Consider the following 15,287-nt stretch of genomic DNA (forward strand, 5'->3'; position numbering starts at 1 on the left):
CACAGAGCTGGAGGCCATCCAAACTGGCCTGTTTATTTCCCAAGCCAAGAGCGAATCAGTCCTTCCCTGCCCACCCCAGAGCAAGATACAGTTGGGAATCCACACCCCACCCCTCAAGCCTTAACACAGCAGATAAATTAGTGAACTCTTTTATAAAACATTGTACAGGGAAAATACATACATATATATAGAGCCAGTGCTGGCACTGGGGTGGGGTTCGCTTCTTAGACACAGGTAACCAGACCCTGCCCCATCAGGGTGCCCACCCACCCCTGCACTCTCTTTCCCTGAAGTGGTCATCTGCTATCCCCACACCCCGGTACCCTGGCTGGTTAGCACAAATCATAGAGGTCCATCATCGTGCCCCCAAAGGGAACTGCTTCCTGGCTGCCCCTACCAGCCTGCTCCTCTGAGGTGGGCACCCCCTGCCCCTCCTCCTTACCCAGGTAGCCTTCCTTGGCCTGGCCCCAGGAATTCGGCCCACCAAGACCTGAAGACAGAAGATTGACCAAAGAATATTGTTTCCTGATATGTCTGGTGAGCATATATTATCTAAACCAGGACTTTTTTGAAAGTGGAAGGGGTTCTCACTCACTGGAAAACAGGCATAAACCCAGACTTCCCAGCAAAGTACAAATGGTCACCCTACCGATAGGGCTCCCCTGCTCTGAACTGGCCCAGTCCTGCCACTCTTGACTTTCCAAACCACGTTCCATACTTGCAGCAAACTCCTCTCAGACCTCTATTCCCATCTCTGTCACCTTCTACTCTACAAGGCCTTCTGGCATCTTGGTTACACATTCTAAGGCCTCAGTAATATTGGAGACCTGTAGTATTGGGGTTGGGAGGGGTGGTTGGGAATGATGCCCCTCCAAATCCCATACAGGACCTGGCCAGGTAAGGCCTTTGGTGTCAAGCCCCAGGCTTTCTGGCTCCTTGGGCCCGATCCCCCAAATCATGGCTGCCTGGGTCTGAATAGAAAAGCAAGCCTTAATCCTCTGTCTTCCATCCCAAACCTGCCACGTCTTCTCTCTCTAGGGCTTCCTGTAGCTCAGAGCCAGGGAGAAATGAACCACCAGTACCCCTATCCCCACCCTTGGTCAATGCAAAGCACTTTGTTCCAGTACCTTCTCTACATGTTAAGTATGCATATTCCTGCTCACACCTCAACGTGGCTTCTATGCTAGGAACCCCAGGTGTCGCCTCTGGGAGTGGCAAATGGTGGACTGGTGGACTGGTGGAGGCTGAGGAGGTCAACCTGTAGCACCCTGCACCCCCAACCCAGACAGGGCTGGGCCTCAGCCCCTCATGAGGGCCTGACCAGCAATCACAGCCATCCTGATGGGTTCCCTTCTGAGCAAGCGCTCCAGCCCTTGCTTTTAGAACCTGCTCAGTAGGCTTGCTTGGAAAACTGCTTTCAATAAGCCTTGCTAAAGCAAATAGTACCAGACAGTGAAAACTCAGGCTCCAGCTCCTTAAAGGTCCCTCCTCTCCTCCCTCCTTCCTCCTCTCCTCCCTCCTTCCCCCTCCCACCCCCATCTGCAGACAGTCCACAGCCACACCAGTGCTTTGGGAAACAGAAGTTCAATCTTACTGGGCCCACTGCTTCACTCATTGTCCCCCTGTCTGTCTTTGGGAAACAGACTCCTCTGTGTCTCAGTGAGGCTACTTAACACCTGCTGCGTCCCTCCCACCCCCACAAAAACAAGTGCCTGGATCCGACCCCTTGGAGAGGAACTGAGAAAACCCTGGGCTCAGGATGGGGCCTTCCGATGGGCCCCCGAGTAGGCATAGGAGATGGGATGGTGGGTCCCAGGCCTCACGGTGAATGTGTTGACGGAGCTTCCATAGTGGGGGTTGCTGTGGGGAGACCTGGTGGGGAGCAGGAGAGAGATGAGGTTAATATCTGGCTAACCAACACCCCTTCCATCTCCCCCAGGGCACAAGAGGAAGGACGTGGCTCAGTGCGATGGAGCTGCCCCACAAGCTCAGGGCTCACCATCCCCAGAGTGGGACCCCAGTATTGACTCACCAGACACAGGGCTTCCCTCCTGTCTAGGCCCTGATGCCAGAGTACATGCCTCATACCCTTCTGCTCAGAACCCGTCCCTCCTAGCCTGGCTCTGGACGCGTCTCTGTGATGGGAAATCCCAGCACCCAAGGACCACTCAGGTCTCCCCCCACCCCGCGCTGGGGCTCCAGGGAGTGGGAGAGAGGAGAGAGAAGAGGGAGCTGGTGGGGAAAGCCGGAGGAGGGGGAAGGAGAAAACAAAGGAGATAACGGGATATAAGGAAGCAGATAAAGGAAGCGCCAAAGGCGCCCTCTCCAGGCGCAGTGTGCCTCCCTCCCCCTTCTCTCTGCCCTGAGAGCCAGAGGGGAGAAAACCAAATGTCCCAGACTGATGGCCGTGGCCTGGCCAGCTCCCCTGTGGTCCAGGGGAGAGCCTCCCTCTCCCTTGGCTTCCCAGCCCAGGCTCCCACCATCACCCTGGCCCGCAACTCACCTGCGGGTAGCCGGGGCGCAGCCGCAGTCGCCGCCGCCGGGCGCTTTGTACTTGGCCTCTCCGCGGGGGCCGCCCTCCAGGGGCATATTCCGCGCGCGCAGGCCGGCGGGGGGCGCGCGGCCCGTCGAGTTGACGCGCCGCATCTCCGGGCCTCCGGGCGCTGCGAAGGGCCCTCTGGGATGCGGCCCGAAGCAGCCAGGGGAGGTCGGGCTGCGGCCACTGCCGCCCCGGGGCAGCCTGGGGCTGCGGTGTGTCTCCCCGACGACGTACAGGCGCTTCTTGATAAGCGAACGGCCCCCGCCCGAGAAACGGCCCAGGCCCATGGCGGCCCCGGCGGGGCCCGCACTGGCGGAAAAGCGCGAGGAGCCGCGAGCGGGGCCCGCGTCCGCGAGCTGCCCCAAGTCTGAGAAGTTGTTCCGGGGAGGGGAGCCCCGGCGCCCCAGATACTGCAGGGCGCGGGGCGGGGGCTCAGGGTAATTGCTGAATTCTGGTGGCGGTGGGATGACCTCAAAGTTGAACTCCTCCTCCCTCTTGTGGGAAGGAGAGGGAGGGGAAGAGGAGGACTTGGGCAGCAGGCAGCCCTGGGGGAGGCTGGAGGGCACTGGTCTTTCCCAAGCCACGGGGGCCTGCGGCTCCGTCTTTGTCCAGCTGTACCCGCGGCTGGGCTCCGTGCCCTCTGGGTCTCTGCGGGGCTGGGGCTTCCACTGACTGGGTACCTTGGGCTGTCCTGGCAAGTTTAGCTGGGGGTCCTTCTCAGTCTCCTTGGGTACCTTGGGGACCACTGTGAAGGAGTTGGGCTGGCCGTCGTTGTAGAAGATGGTGTCAGAGCCTGCCCCGGGCTGGCTGTGGCCACGGAGACTCCCTGGCAGGGAGGACTGGCCCAGGGCAGCCCCTCTGGACCTCCCCTTCTGTGCCCTCTGCCTGGCTGCAAGGAGCAGAGCCATCGGGGAGCCCTGCTCCACCACCTGCCCTGTCACTGGATGCCTGAGGAGTTCCTCAGCAGGCTGGGCTGAGGCAGGGGGGTTGGCTGGCAGCCTCCGGGGCTCCTTCACCTCCACAGGCTCCCATGACCCTACCGCCTCTCCTCTGGACAGGGTGGGCGTCACCACGGCCACATCTCTGCTAGGGATGTTCTGGCTGCGATGGGGCTTATAGAGAAATGGCACCTCTTCTCGGCCAGGGGATATCTTTGCGGGGAGGGCTGGAGATGAGAGGGCTCCCTGTGTAGGCTTACTGGTCTCTGAGGAGCGCCCTCCTGCCTCTGGCTTGGAGGGCACTGCAACTTCTTGATGTTCTGGCTTCTCCCACTGCCCAGCTGGGACTAGGTTCTTCTCTGCTATCAGTTGGGATGATGTGGTGGGCAGAGGTGTGGCCTTGGGTGGTGTGGCTGGTCCAGGTGTGGCTGGCTCCGGTGTGGCCTTGGGTGGTGTGGCTGGTCCAGGTGTGGCTGGCTCCGGTGTGGCCTTGGGTGGTGTGGCTGGTTCAGGTGTGGCTGGCTCCGGTGTGGCCTTGGGTGGTGTGGCTGGTTCAGGTGTGGCTGGCTCCGGTGTGGCCTTGGGTGGTGTGGCTGGTCCAGGTGTGGCTGGCTCCGGTGTGGCCTTGGGTGGTGTGGCTGGTCCAGGTGTGGCTGGCTCAGGTGTGGCCCTGGGTGGTATGGCTGGTCCAGGCGTGGCCTTGGACTGGAGTGGTGTGGTTGGCAGAGGGGCGGTGGATAGAGGTGGCAGATTCTTGGCCGCGGGCTTGGAGAATTTGCCATTATCAGCCCTGTTTTCAAAGATTCTTACCCCTTCTAGCTGAGGTTTGGGAGGCAGAGACCCTCTGCTGGGCTTGGCTTCCTTCTCTGCTGATGAGGAAAACTGGGCTTCCAGCTTATTCCGGATCTGCTGGATGCTAGGAGCTGGCGAGTCTTGGGGGATGTAGTCCAAAGGAGGGAGGGTCAGGCTGGCGGCAGCCTTCCTCTCTGGCTGGCTGCAAGGGCTCTCCTCAGGAACACTTGGGGGCGCCTCCTTCTCTGGCAGGCTGGGGCCCTTCTGGCTCTCCTTTCCCTGAGAGGATGCAGTTGGGCCTGGTCTATGACTGGCAAACCGGTCCTCTCTCTTGGAGCCACAGAGATAGGCTGACAGCTCGTTCCGCAGCTTTGCCATCTGGCTGGGATCCCACCAGTCCACGGACTCTGAAGAGGCTGTGTCCTCTGGGCTGGGGGGGTCAAGTTTGGGTTTGGGAGCAGGAGAGCTGGACTTGGGTCTTTTCATAACCCCAGCCGGGGGAGGGGCTGCCTTCTCAGCAGATGGCAAAGGAGGGGCAGCTGGGGGCAGGGGGGGGGCCGGGGGAGGGAGTGGGAGTGGAGGAGGGGGCGGGGGAGGGGCTGGAGGTGGAGTCTCGGCTTGTTCGCTTGTCCAGGCCTGGGACTGGCCCGGCCTCGGACGGGCTGGTGCCGTAGCCCTGGGCTCCTCGGGATGGTCTGGTTCAGTGGCCCTGTCAGGGTAGACCTGGGACGCGGGGCGGATGTGGAAGCTGGGAGGCAGTGGGAGTCGACTGGGGGCCTTCTTGGTGGCCTCTCTTTCCTCAGGAAGAGCCCCTTGTGCTTCCTGAGAGGAGATGGATGAAGTCCTGACTGGGGTTGGGGGAGGCACCTTGAGCGAGCTGGGGAAGGTGAGGTGGGTCTCCGGTCCCAGGAGGCTCCCCTTGGGCTCAGCAGGGCTCCCGGGGGGGCTGCCTCTGGGGACCTCTGGCTGCCTGTCACTCAGCGCTACCTCTGATTTCCACTTGGTGACACCCGCAGCGGGGAAGGGGTGAGTCCCCGGTGTACGAGGAGACACTGGAGCTGGGGGAGCTGGGGCTGGCGAAAAGGGTAGGGGGGGCGCAGGGGGAATGAAGTCCGGAGGGGTGGGTGTGGATGGGGAGGGAAGGCGGGGTGCGGTGGATAGGGCCCCCATCACTGGGGGCAGAGGTGGGGCCATGCTGGGCGGGGACGGGGGTTCCGGCAGCAGCGGGGGAGGCGGGGGAGCCGTGGAAGGTGGAGGTGGTGGTGAGGGCTCCTCCTGAGGCTGCGGAGCGTCTGGGGGTGGTGCCGGGGCTGGGCCCGGGGGTGGCGGGGGGATGAGCAAGTCCTGGCCATAGTGCCCAGGCCTCAGGTCCCCCACAGAGCTGTATAATCGGAGGTTGCCATTGATAAGCTTGCTGGTGCCTGCAAGGAGGGAGAAGCAGAGATGAGAAGGGCGAGAAGGCAGCCGGGCTTGCCCATCTCCGAGTGCCCAGGGCAGGGCGGGGTGGGCTCCTGAGGGAGTAGCTGGCCGGTGTCGTGCCTTTCCTTTTGAACAGCACGTGAGGAGCAGCCATGTCTCCCGGGAGTGACCCTCTTCTTTCTGGGGAGGGGCCCCTGCCTGTCCCTGGCACAGCCTCTGGAGCCTGTGCTAAATCTTCTCCACAGGCTCCGAGGCTCACCCTTCTCTGCCCCACTCACAGTCCTGTATATAATCCCTTTACTAAACTCCCTTCAGTTAGGCCCTTCAAGGGCACCAAGTGTTTCTTACAGGTGCCTTGGCTGGTACAAAGCCAGAGAGGCCAGGGTTCAAATCCCGGCTCTTCCACTTACTAAATGTGTAACCTGAGACACACTCATTAACCTTGCTGAGCCTCAGTTTCATCATCTGAAAAATGGGAACGATGTCAGCACTTACCTCATAAAGCTGTTGTGAGGATTAAGCAAGAGAATTCATGTAAATGCATGGCAAGAGCTTATCAGGGGCTAGGCCCACAGTAGGTGCTTAAGGAATGGTAATTGCTTTGACTACTACCACCTGTGCTTACCTCTTCATTCAGCCGTAAGACAGACAGGGAAGGTGGCAGAGATAGGAAGTCATGGATGGGGGTGGGGGCCTGGAGACCTCAGGAAGGAAGTCTGGGTGAAAGTTTGGGAGGGAGAAATTTGCATGAGCACCTCCTGCTTTCTAAAGATCCTGAATCTACCAAGAACCCAGCTTTCCACCTCACAGAGAACTTCTGGAACAGATTCTGGACTGCAGGATGGATGGGGGTCTGTGGAAATGAGGTGACCTGGACGACCGAGGCACCAGAGAGATGCTGAGTCCCCCTGGCCCCAGCGGCTCACGTCCCTCCCTTCTTGGCCCCAGCCCCTGCCCCCTCCCTATTGTCCGCAGGCCACCAGGATGCCCTGATTACTTCTCTCTGAGGGGTACCTGTCCTTCACCTCTCCTCCTCTCAATTTCTAGGGCGGAGAGAAACAAACCTGGGAATGTGCAGCTCTGAAGGGCTCCTCCCAGCTGTCTGACTTCAAAACAAACGCCAGACAGAGAGTAGAGAGGGGGAAAACCAACATCCATTGAGCACATGGAGTAAAAGACAAACCAAAAAATAGTCAAAATACTGGCTCTCGTGGAGCTTGTGTTTTAATGGGGCAATGAGACAGGCAATAAACATAATATATTAGTAAATTACTACCACATTAGGTGATGAGTAATATGGGGGAAACCCAGGAGGGGTGGTAGGGGTGCAATGTGACTAGGGTGGTCAGGGAAGACCTGGCTGAGAAGGTGACACTGGAGCAAAGAGGAAAAGAGGGAAAGAGGGAGGCGAGATCTATGCACACGTGCAGGCGAAGAACTGTCAGGGCAGTGGGAACTGCAGCGCAAAGACCTGAGGGTGGAAATGTGCCTGGATATTGAAGGAGCAGCAAGGAGACCGGGATGGCGGAGCAGCATGAGACAGGAAAGCCAGCAGGAGATGAGGCCAGGTAGGGCCAGATTCTGGCGGTCCTGGGAAGAACCCTTCCACTGGGTGACAAGGGAAGTCACTGGAGAGTTTTGAGCAGGGTATGACAAGAAGTGACTTGCATCCCATCCAGTACTTAGTTTACTCTTCCAGAACTGGAATTGTCTTGCCCGTGGCTCATTGGAAGATACGGAGTGCAAGGGGTTAAGTGATTTGCCCCAGGGAGCGAAGCTAGTATGCAGGGGAGCTGGGACTCGAAGCCAGGTCTGCCTGACTCCGGGGTTCTCTCTACCACTCACGCTGAACTTGTTCCTGCTCTGGCCTCAGCCCTCACCATCCTTCCCCCACTGGGCCTTAGCCACCCGTGGCTCTCCTCATCTCCCACCCACAACAGCCAGCAGCCAAGAGGCCCGGGGACTCCAGCTTTCTCACCAGCTGGGGAGGGGGGACCAGACGCTTGGGCTTAAGGAGAAAAAAAAGAAAGATGGACAAGCCCCAAGCCTAGGGTCCTCTTACCTGTCATTTGTTGGTCTGCAAAGCTGTCTGGGACAGAGGGGGTGGGCACAGCCAGTCCATGGTTCTCCTGGGCATCCTGAAAGAGAGCAGAACGGTTAGGGGACAGGGAAAGACATATGGTTCTTAAATTGCTACTCTGTGAGGCCATTTTATTGCTGGAAAATCCACAGTGATGGTTGCACAACCTTGTGAGTATACTAAAATATAAAAGGGCTCATTTAAAAGGGTGAATTTTATGATATAGTCGAGTCTTGTTATTCGCGGTAGTTAGGGTCTATAAAGTTGCTGCGAACACTCAATTAGCAAAAACTGGATCAAAATGCCCGAGGGAAATACAGGGTTAGGTTCCTGTAAACCTTGGTCAAGGCACCTTCATCAGCTGATCAATACATGACTTTGTTTTATGCGTGTTTCTGTTTAAAGAGACCTTATTTAATATCTATTGTTGACTCACTGACACTGAACTCATGGCCAACAGCACCATAACTCACACCTTCGGAGCTCACCTAACGCACGTATTTTCTCTGTTAAGGCGCCTCACCTAGCCTCCTCGCGTGTAGGGGTGTCAGACGGCACATCAGCCCTATGCTTGGGGACCATTTTAAATAGCAAAATCACCAACAAAAAGCAAAGAAATATGAAAAAACATGGCACTAAATAGAAAAGGATGCTTATTTACCACATGAGGGCTGAAACAAGAAAGCAAAGTGTCTTGTTCGACCTCAGCAGGGCCCGTGTGCATCCGGTGACTCAAATTTTTCACCTCACAGAGGGGTGCAAACCAGCTCCCCAGCTCAGTCAAGCAGCCCTTTAAAATCCCTCACAGCCTCATATATTGAAAAGTCACCCAGCAATGATTAGCTGGCAGGGAGGCTGGGGGCAGAAGTGCTGTTCCAAGAATATTTATATATATCTTCTTCCTTATACTTGTCTCTATTTTCAGTTCTTAACGATGAATTTCTGTTTCCTTCATAATTTAAAGAAGCACACAGTACATAGTTTTGGGGTTTTTTTTTAATTCTTGTAATCAAGAAGAAAGAGCATTGATTTTATAGGCAGGCAGACCAAATTGGCAATTTTTTTTTTTTTTTTTTTTTTAACCACACCGCGTGGCATGTGGGATCTTAGTTCCCACACCAGGGATCAAACCTGTGCCCCCTGCACTGGAAATGTACAGTTTTAACCACTGGACAGCCAGGGAAGTCCCCAGATTGGCAATCTTAATTTAACTCCATCATCTCAAAGACAGAATCGGACACAAGGTCAGTGGTCAGGAAGTGTGCCCCCCTCTCGCCTTTCGAGGCTCAGTTTTCTCATCTGTAAGATGGGGTTGATCCCACCTCCCTTAGGTTTGTTGTGATACCCCACACCTAAATAGATCCTGCAGAGAAGCACTCAAGGAAAGGCATTTCCCCGGGCTCCTGGCCCTCAGGCCCTAACAAGGCTCAGTAGGTGAGCAGTGGCCTGAGTCCATGGACACTCTGCCTGGGCACAGCTCCCGGGACATGTCTGCCCAGCTGGACCTGAAGAGATACATGGGTGCTTCCCCGTAGTCAGGGTCAGGTAGCCGGGAATCTCCTACTGCCCTTTCAACCACAGACATTTCAGAGTTGAAGAGGAGGGAGGAAAGAAGGAAAGAGGAAGGGAGGAAACCATTCACTATTCAGGATGAGGTTGTCTCCCCCTTAATGTTACAGGGGGTCAGAGCCCATTGCTAGCCCCCTGCTGCACCACCAAGGGCTCAGGGGACAGCCTTACCCCACCGATGGGCCCAGCCCTGCCCCCTTGGCCTCCCTGGGACTGGGACACACACATCCTCATGCCTGGGATTCTTCTGAACCCAGGCAACCCCCAAGGGTGGGTCACCAGGAGCTTGGCCAATGGGCCACACACGGTTGCCTTGGACACAGGCCAGCTTGGTGCCTTACTGACACATTGTGGAATGCAAACTTCCTCACCAGACTCCTCCAACAGCCTGGCTGGGGCACCTCAGGGTGAGGTGTGGAGCTGCAGGGGGTGAGGGAGATGACCCTGAGTCAGAGTCAGAGCCAGGCACGGCTGGGGACACTGCTGTAGGCTGGGGGAGCAGGGGGACAGGCCCCCAGAGTGAGAGCCACAGGAAACCCCTCCAGGCACCCAGCGTCCCCAGCGGGGTGAAGCCCAGCCGGTTAGTTGTTTCCTGGCTTTGCGGGGCAGCGTGAGGGTACAGAGTGTGATCCCCACACAGCAGCTTCTCTGAAGCTGGGAACCAGTGAGCGTTAAAAAAGAAGAGCCCCAGGGCTTCCCTGGTGGCGCAGTGGTTGAGAGTCCGCCTGCCGATGCAGGGGACACGGGTTCGCGCCCCGGTCCGGGAAGATCCCACATGCCGTGGAGTGGCTGGGCCCGTGAGCCATGGCCGCTGAGCCTGCGCGTCTGGAGCCTGTGCTCCGCAACGGGAGAGGCCACAACAGTAAGAGGCCTGCATACCGCAAAAAAAAAAAAAAAAAAAAAAAAAGCCCCATTACTTCCCCGCCCTGCCCTCCACCCTCTGCCACAGCTCATACCCCCTTCCTGGGGAACAGAGAATTCCACCAACAAGGCCGTCTTCCTCTGGACCAGCCTGCCATCCCAGAATTGCTCTTAGACCCTCGTTTCAGGGTCCTGCCCTGGACTCTGAGCTACAGAGGGCCCTGCTCTGGTTCCCTTTAGGGCAAGGAGTCCATGGGATCAAAGGGACATGCCCTAAGAGCCCACAACACCCCGTTCTTGACCCTGGTCCAGGCACCAAGGTCCCTAGAATCCCCCATTTAAATGGCCCTGAGCCCATTTCTAGAGCTTCTTTCCCAGTCAGTCCTGAGGGCAGCCCAAGCTGGGGGTGCACATCCCTGAGCCCAAGGGGTGGCCATGTGTGGATAAGGGTAAGGGTGTGGGTGGAGCTTTGGAGGTTCAGGCTGAGACCTCCACCATGGAGGAGGAGCCAGGTGGGCAGAGGCGGGGGTGGCTACGGTGGGGAGAGGGTGCTCCATCCGTACACTGGCTGCAAGCTTCTGACACCCACCCCCCAGGAACGCATGGAGCTTCCCCCACCTGACAGCCCTCCCAGCTAACGTCAGCCACGCGAATCACTCGGAAGCCAATAAGGACTGCCCTTCCCAGCTCACCCTAAGGAGCTCAAACCCCAACCCCAAAGGGAGCCTGGGCCTTGAGTTCAGAGACGAGCTCCCACGGCGGGGGATGGGGTGGAAAAGTGGGAAGGAGAAATCCGGCTGACTTGGGCTGCATCTTTGCGTTTCAAGGAGGGCAGGGTACAGTCAGGCTTCCTGCCCGGAACCCAGGCTGACACCTCCCCAGGCACTGCCAGGCCTGCCTGACTCAGAGGGTGGGGTGACCCAGGGAGCTCTCACCGCCTGCAGCAGCCCAGGGGACCTGTCCAGCCAGTTTCCCCATATTTGCCACGTTGGCATTTAATTTTTATTCCTCATATGCATCGCCCTGGAGATGGCTGGGCTCAGACTAGGGTAGGGCAAGAGGCAGCCCCAGAGAAAGTATGACCTTCTTTCCACCAGTTGTTCCACCAGTCAGCTCTCAAAAGCTAGGGACAGGCTCTGGCTTGAGCTCTGGGCCAGGCTCCCCCTTGGAGGTAGAAGGAAGTGGGGAGAAAGGATCCTTCCCCGACTCAGCCCAGGCCCACGTGGTGTAGACAGGACTGAATTGAGAGGAGACCTGGACTTGGGTCCTGTCTCCACCTCCTTTGATCTGTGTGGCCTGGGCAGGACCGTCCCCTCCCTGGGCCTCAGTTTTCTCATCCTGATGAGCACTAAGGTCCGCCCCTACCCCAGCTCTGAAGTTTGCGATTCTAATCCAGTTCCTCAGAGCTTGCAGAGCAGGAAGTGGGGTGGCCCTGGTGACTGAAGCATGTCCTTTTCAGAGGTCCTGGAGTCTCTGGGGGGCGCCAGGGAGCTGACCCCACCTCCTGCCCCTCTGTTAGCAAGTTATTTTAACACAGAAAGTCACAGCTGAGGAGACCCTTGTGGACCATCCAGTATAACCCCCGCTGGTGGGTGAGGAGCCAGCGGCCCTGGGAGAGGAAGGGCCTGGCCCTCAGCCACCCTGCAGCCCAGTGGTACAGCGGGCACTGGTGCCAGTTACCTGAGGATCAATGCAGATCCCATCCCAGTCACAGAGGGACCCCAAGGTCCTCTTCATAATTGGCCTCCGGCTGCTGGCTGCCTGGAAAAGTATTTCTTTGTTCTCTGCACTTTCACCTCAAACAGGGCAAGGAAGCTCCAGGAAGGGACCAGTAGCACCTGCTGTGGCCCTTCTCCGCCTCATCTTGCCCTCCCCTCTTGCACCAGTCCCTCTGCGGGCTCCTGAGAGGTACTGACAGCGACAGTGCTCCCAGAAGACGGTCCGGCCCGGACGGCGCTCAAGGAAGAGCATGGGCCTGTCATGGGCATCGCCGCCTTGAGCCTCCCCTGCCCCAGGGTGGCCTGGCCTGGGAGGTGCCCCCTGAGTGTGGGAAGGGAGGAGAGGGAGGGGCAAGGCCCAGCTGGTTAGGACAGTGTCAGGCAGGGCTTGGCCTCGACCCAGCTCCCCACCCCTGCCCCAACTCGGTGGGGCTGGGGGCCAGGGTGTGCGCACGTGTGTCTACGTGTGAACCCACAGTTCTGTCCTCCTGCCTCTCATTCTCCCGGCCTCCTGCCCCAGCTAGAAGAAAGCAAAGGATCCGGCCCAGAGCCTAAGGGAGAGGAGTCGGACTCCCCTCAACCCAGGAGCCGGTGATGAAGGCTATTGGGGCTGCTTTGTATCTTACAACCTGAGTCAGGAGTAAAACATGTCCCCGGGATACGGGCCACCATGCCCAGGGTTCCTCATCTTAAGATGCATCATAGGTGGGCTTCCAGGGGCCTGAGATCCCTCTGTTGGAATTGTAAGCAAAATTACGTGTACGTGGCTCATAGCCCCATCATGCTCTCAAAGGGGTCTATGACCCTACAGAGGCAGAAGCCCTGGTGCCCAGAAAGCCCTGGCTGCCAGGCAGGGGTTCAGAGAGGCAGACACGGGAGATGCAGGCGGTGCTGCGGGCTGGTGCTGGGAGGGAAGAAAAAAAGCTTCTAGGCCGTGGGTGGAGGGGAAGATAGGACGGCCTGAATAGAACTCGGAGCCTGGAGCCTGGCTACAAATCCCAGCTCTGCCACTTATGAGCTGCCTGTCCTTAAGCAAGTTACTGCCCCATCCTGTGCTTCAGTTTCTCTACCTGTAAAATGGGGATTCACAGCAGCATCTTCCCAAGAGGGTGGCTCCAATGACTCAGTTAACACATGCGAGGCACTTGGGATGGTGCCTGACGCACGGTAAGTGTCCCCCACGTGTCAGCCACGATCTCATGGCCCTGCCACTGGCTAGGACCACACAAGCCACCCAGCCGGCACCGACGGCATGGAATGACCTTCCCTTTCTGGGTTCAGTTCCTGCCAATGTAAAGTGAGGCTGGTGTGGACCCGACGAGGCCCCTTTCAGTTGTGGGTTCACAGTGTGTTCATTCCCTCGCCTTCACCAGTGAGGGGCCGTGAGTTTGGTGGCGAGAAGCCCCATCTCCTGGGACTGGGTCTGAGGCTTGCCCGGAAGGACTGCTCCCAAGCCAGTACCAGCCAGCAGTCCCTAACCCTGTGCAGCCCCCCCAGTCATGCTCGGCTTGGCCCAGACCAGATCCAAACCAGAGGACCCAAGCCAGAAAGGAGGAGAGCAGAAAGGCAGGGACCTGCACTGATCACTGAAGGGGCCCAAAGTGGGTGGGTGGGTGGGAGCAGGGATACAGGATGCCGGCCCATCAGAAGAAACTCAGCTGTGCTGCATTAACCCTTTACTTGCTGGTACAGATCTGAGGGAGGAGCCAGGACAGCAAGAGCCACTCAAGGGGAAACAGCCATTTATTTAAATATTTTAACAACCAGAACAGGCACTGGTGTGTCAGCCCTGGGCGCCCACCACTGTAATTCTGAGTATGTGTGCTGGGAGTAGGTGAAGGGAGAGAATCGAATTCACTTCCAGCAATGGAAAATCTCAAAATTATTTCATCTGCATGTATGGGTGCGATAACCCCGTAACAGTTTTATGCATCTCTGGAAACAAAGTTAGGGGTGGACTCATTTGCTTTATACCTTTTTGTTGTTGTTGGTGTACTCTCTCTATTTGTCTGTGATGTCCGTGAATTGCTTTTGTAAGCAGAAAATAAATTACTTAAAGTTGTATTCCCACATACAGGCCTTGGGGTCGCAGCAAGGAGACTGTAAGACTCAGTGCCTCTCACAAAGAATCTCAGGGTCTGGTTGGTGAGCTTGGACAACCCAGAAAAAATCGGTGATGGTGCAAGGGAGATGGTTGTGCTGGACAGAACTTGTGGGTGCCCCCGACTGAGGCATGGGGTGCCGTGAGGTCTAACAGGCCCCTGAGAACTCAGACCAGGATTAGGTGCCTTGTCCGTCGAGGTATGGGATGCTGTGACCCCCGTGACTGTATTGTCTCAACCGGGACCCAGGTCTCACAGACAGTAGTGAACCTGGAGTTTATGAGGCTGACAGTTTAGGCTCTAAATCTGGGCTGTCGCACACGGTAGCCACTGGCCACAAGTGGCTACTGAGCCCTTGAAATGTTGCTAGTCAGAAGTCAGATGTGTGCTCTAAATGTGGCACACCAGATTTTGAAGACTTAGTATGAAAGAAAGAATGTAAACTATCTCAGTAGTATTTTCTACATTGATTAAATGTTGAAATGATCATCTTTGGACTAATTTTACCTATTTCTTTTTCATGTAGCTACTAGAAATTATAAAATTACACATGAGGCTCACATTATACTTCTATTGGATGGCGCTGGTCTAGGCTGTCCCTGAAAACCCAGTCACAGAGCAGTTGTTTTGAGTGTCTTTCCCTTTAGAGAACAAAAGCCCAACCACAGGATCCAGAAGGGAGTTTTTGGTTTCTGGCAGTTTCAGATCCACAAACAAATCGGTCCCAAATGCCCTTCTCCCAAGGGTCACTGCTATTTGACCTTTGAGACAGTTCAGGTGCCACCTCTTCCAGGAAGCTTTCCTTGATCACCACCCTGTAGCTGGATTGGCCACTCCTGCTCTGGCCTATATTCTAATAGTCTGTTTACTGATTCATCCCCTGCACTGGGCAGGGAGTTCCTTGAGCAATGCTGGCTCAATCATCTCTGAATCCCAGAATCCAATGCAGGGCGTGGCACAGAGCAGTCAGCCATCGGTTATTGTGGAATATGAATCCTGCTGAGCTGGAGGTACCCACTGCTACATTGCCTCTGCATGCAACTTCCCCATAACCTCTCCTTAGGTTTCGACTCGGAGGAGCTGACACCCCTAATCCCAGCCTTTCTGCCATGAGCCATGCCTCCTCCCAGTAGCCACCCTGGGTTGGCATCAGGACGGAAGGGAATGGACAGAGGGTGAGGCTGATGACCACTCGGGCCAGGGCAGGTGGGGCTTCCTCCTCTATGGCAGCCAAGGTGGCCCATCCACAGCAGACCCACAGACCTCAGG

General features: G+C 57.0%; 1 protein-coding gene across 2 annotated transcripts in view; it reads right to left on the reverse strand.

Annotated features, from left to right (window-relative positions):
• The window catches only part of C10H6orf132 (chromosome 10 C6orf132 homolog), a 25,626-nt gene continuing 10,339 nt past the window's right edge, over positions 1-15,287 (reverse strand). The window contains exons 3-6 of one of the 2 annotated variants that reach the window (XM_049716104.1): positions 7,751-7,826; positions 4,132-5,690; positions 2,504-4,011; positions 1-1,872 (exon numbers count right to left, since the gene is read on the reverse strand). In XM_049716104.1, coding sequence (XP_049572061.1) covers positions 1,755-1,872; positions 2,504-4,011; positions 4,132-5,690; positions 7,751-7,826 — 3,261 coding nt within the window. In that variant the 3' untranslated portion in view covers positions 1-1,754. Of the gene's footprint in view, positions 1,873-2,503; positions 4,012-4,034; positions 5,691-7,750; positions 7,827-15,287 lie in introns of both variants that reach the window. The other variant, XM_049716103.1, reaches the window with a different exon arrangement.

The sequence above is a fragment of the Orcinus orca genome, chromosome 10 (genome assembly GCF_937001465.1).
Source record: "Orcinus orca chromosome 10, mOrcOrc1.1, whole genome shotgun sequence".
Classification (NCBI taxonomy): Eukaryota; Metazoa; Chordata; class Mammalia; order Artiodactyla; family Delphinidae; genus Orcinus; species Orcinus orca.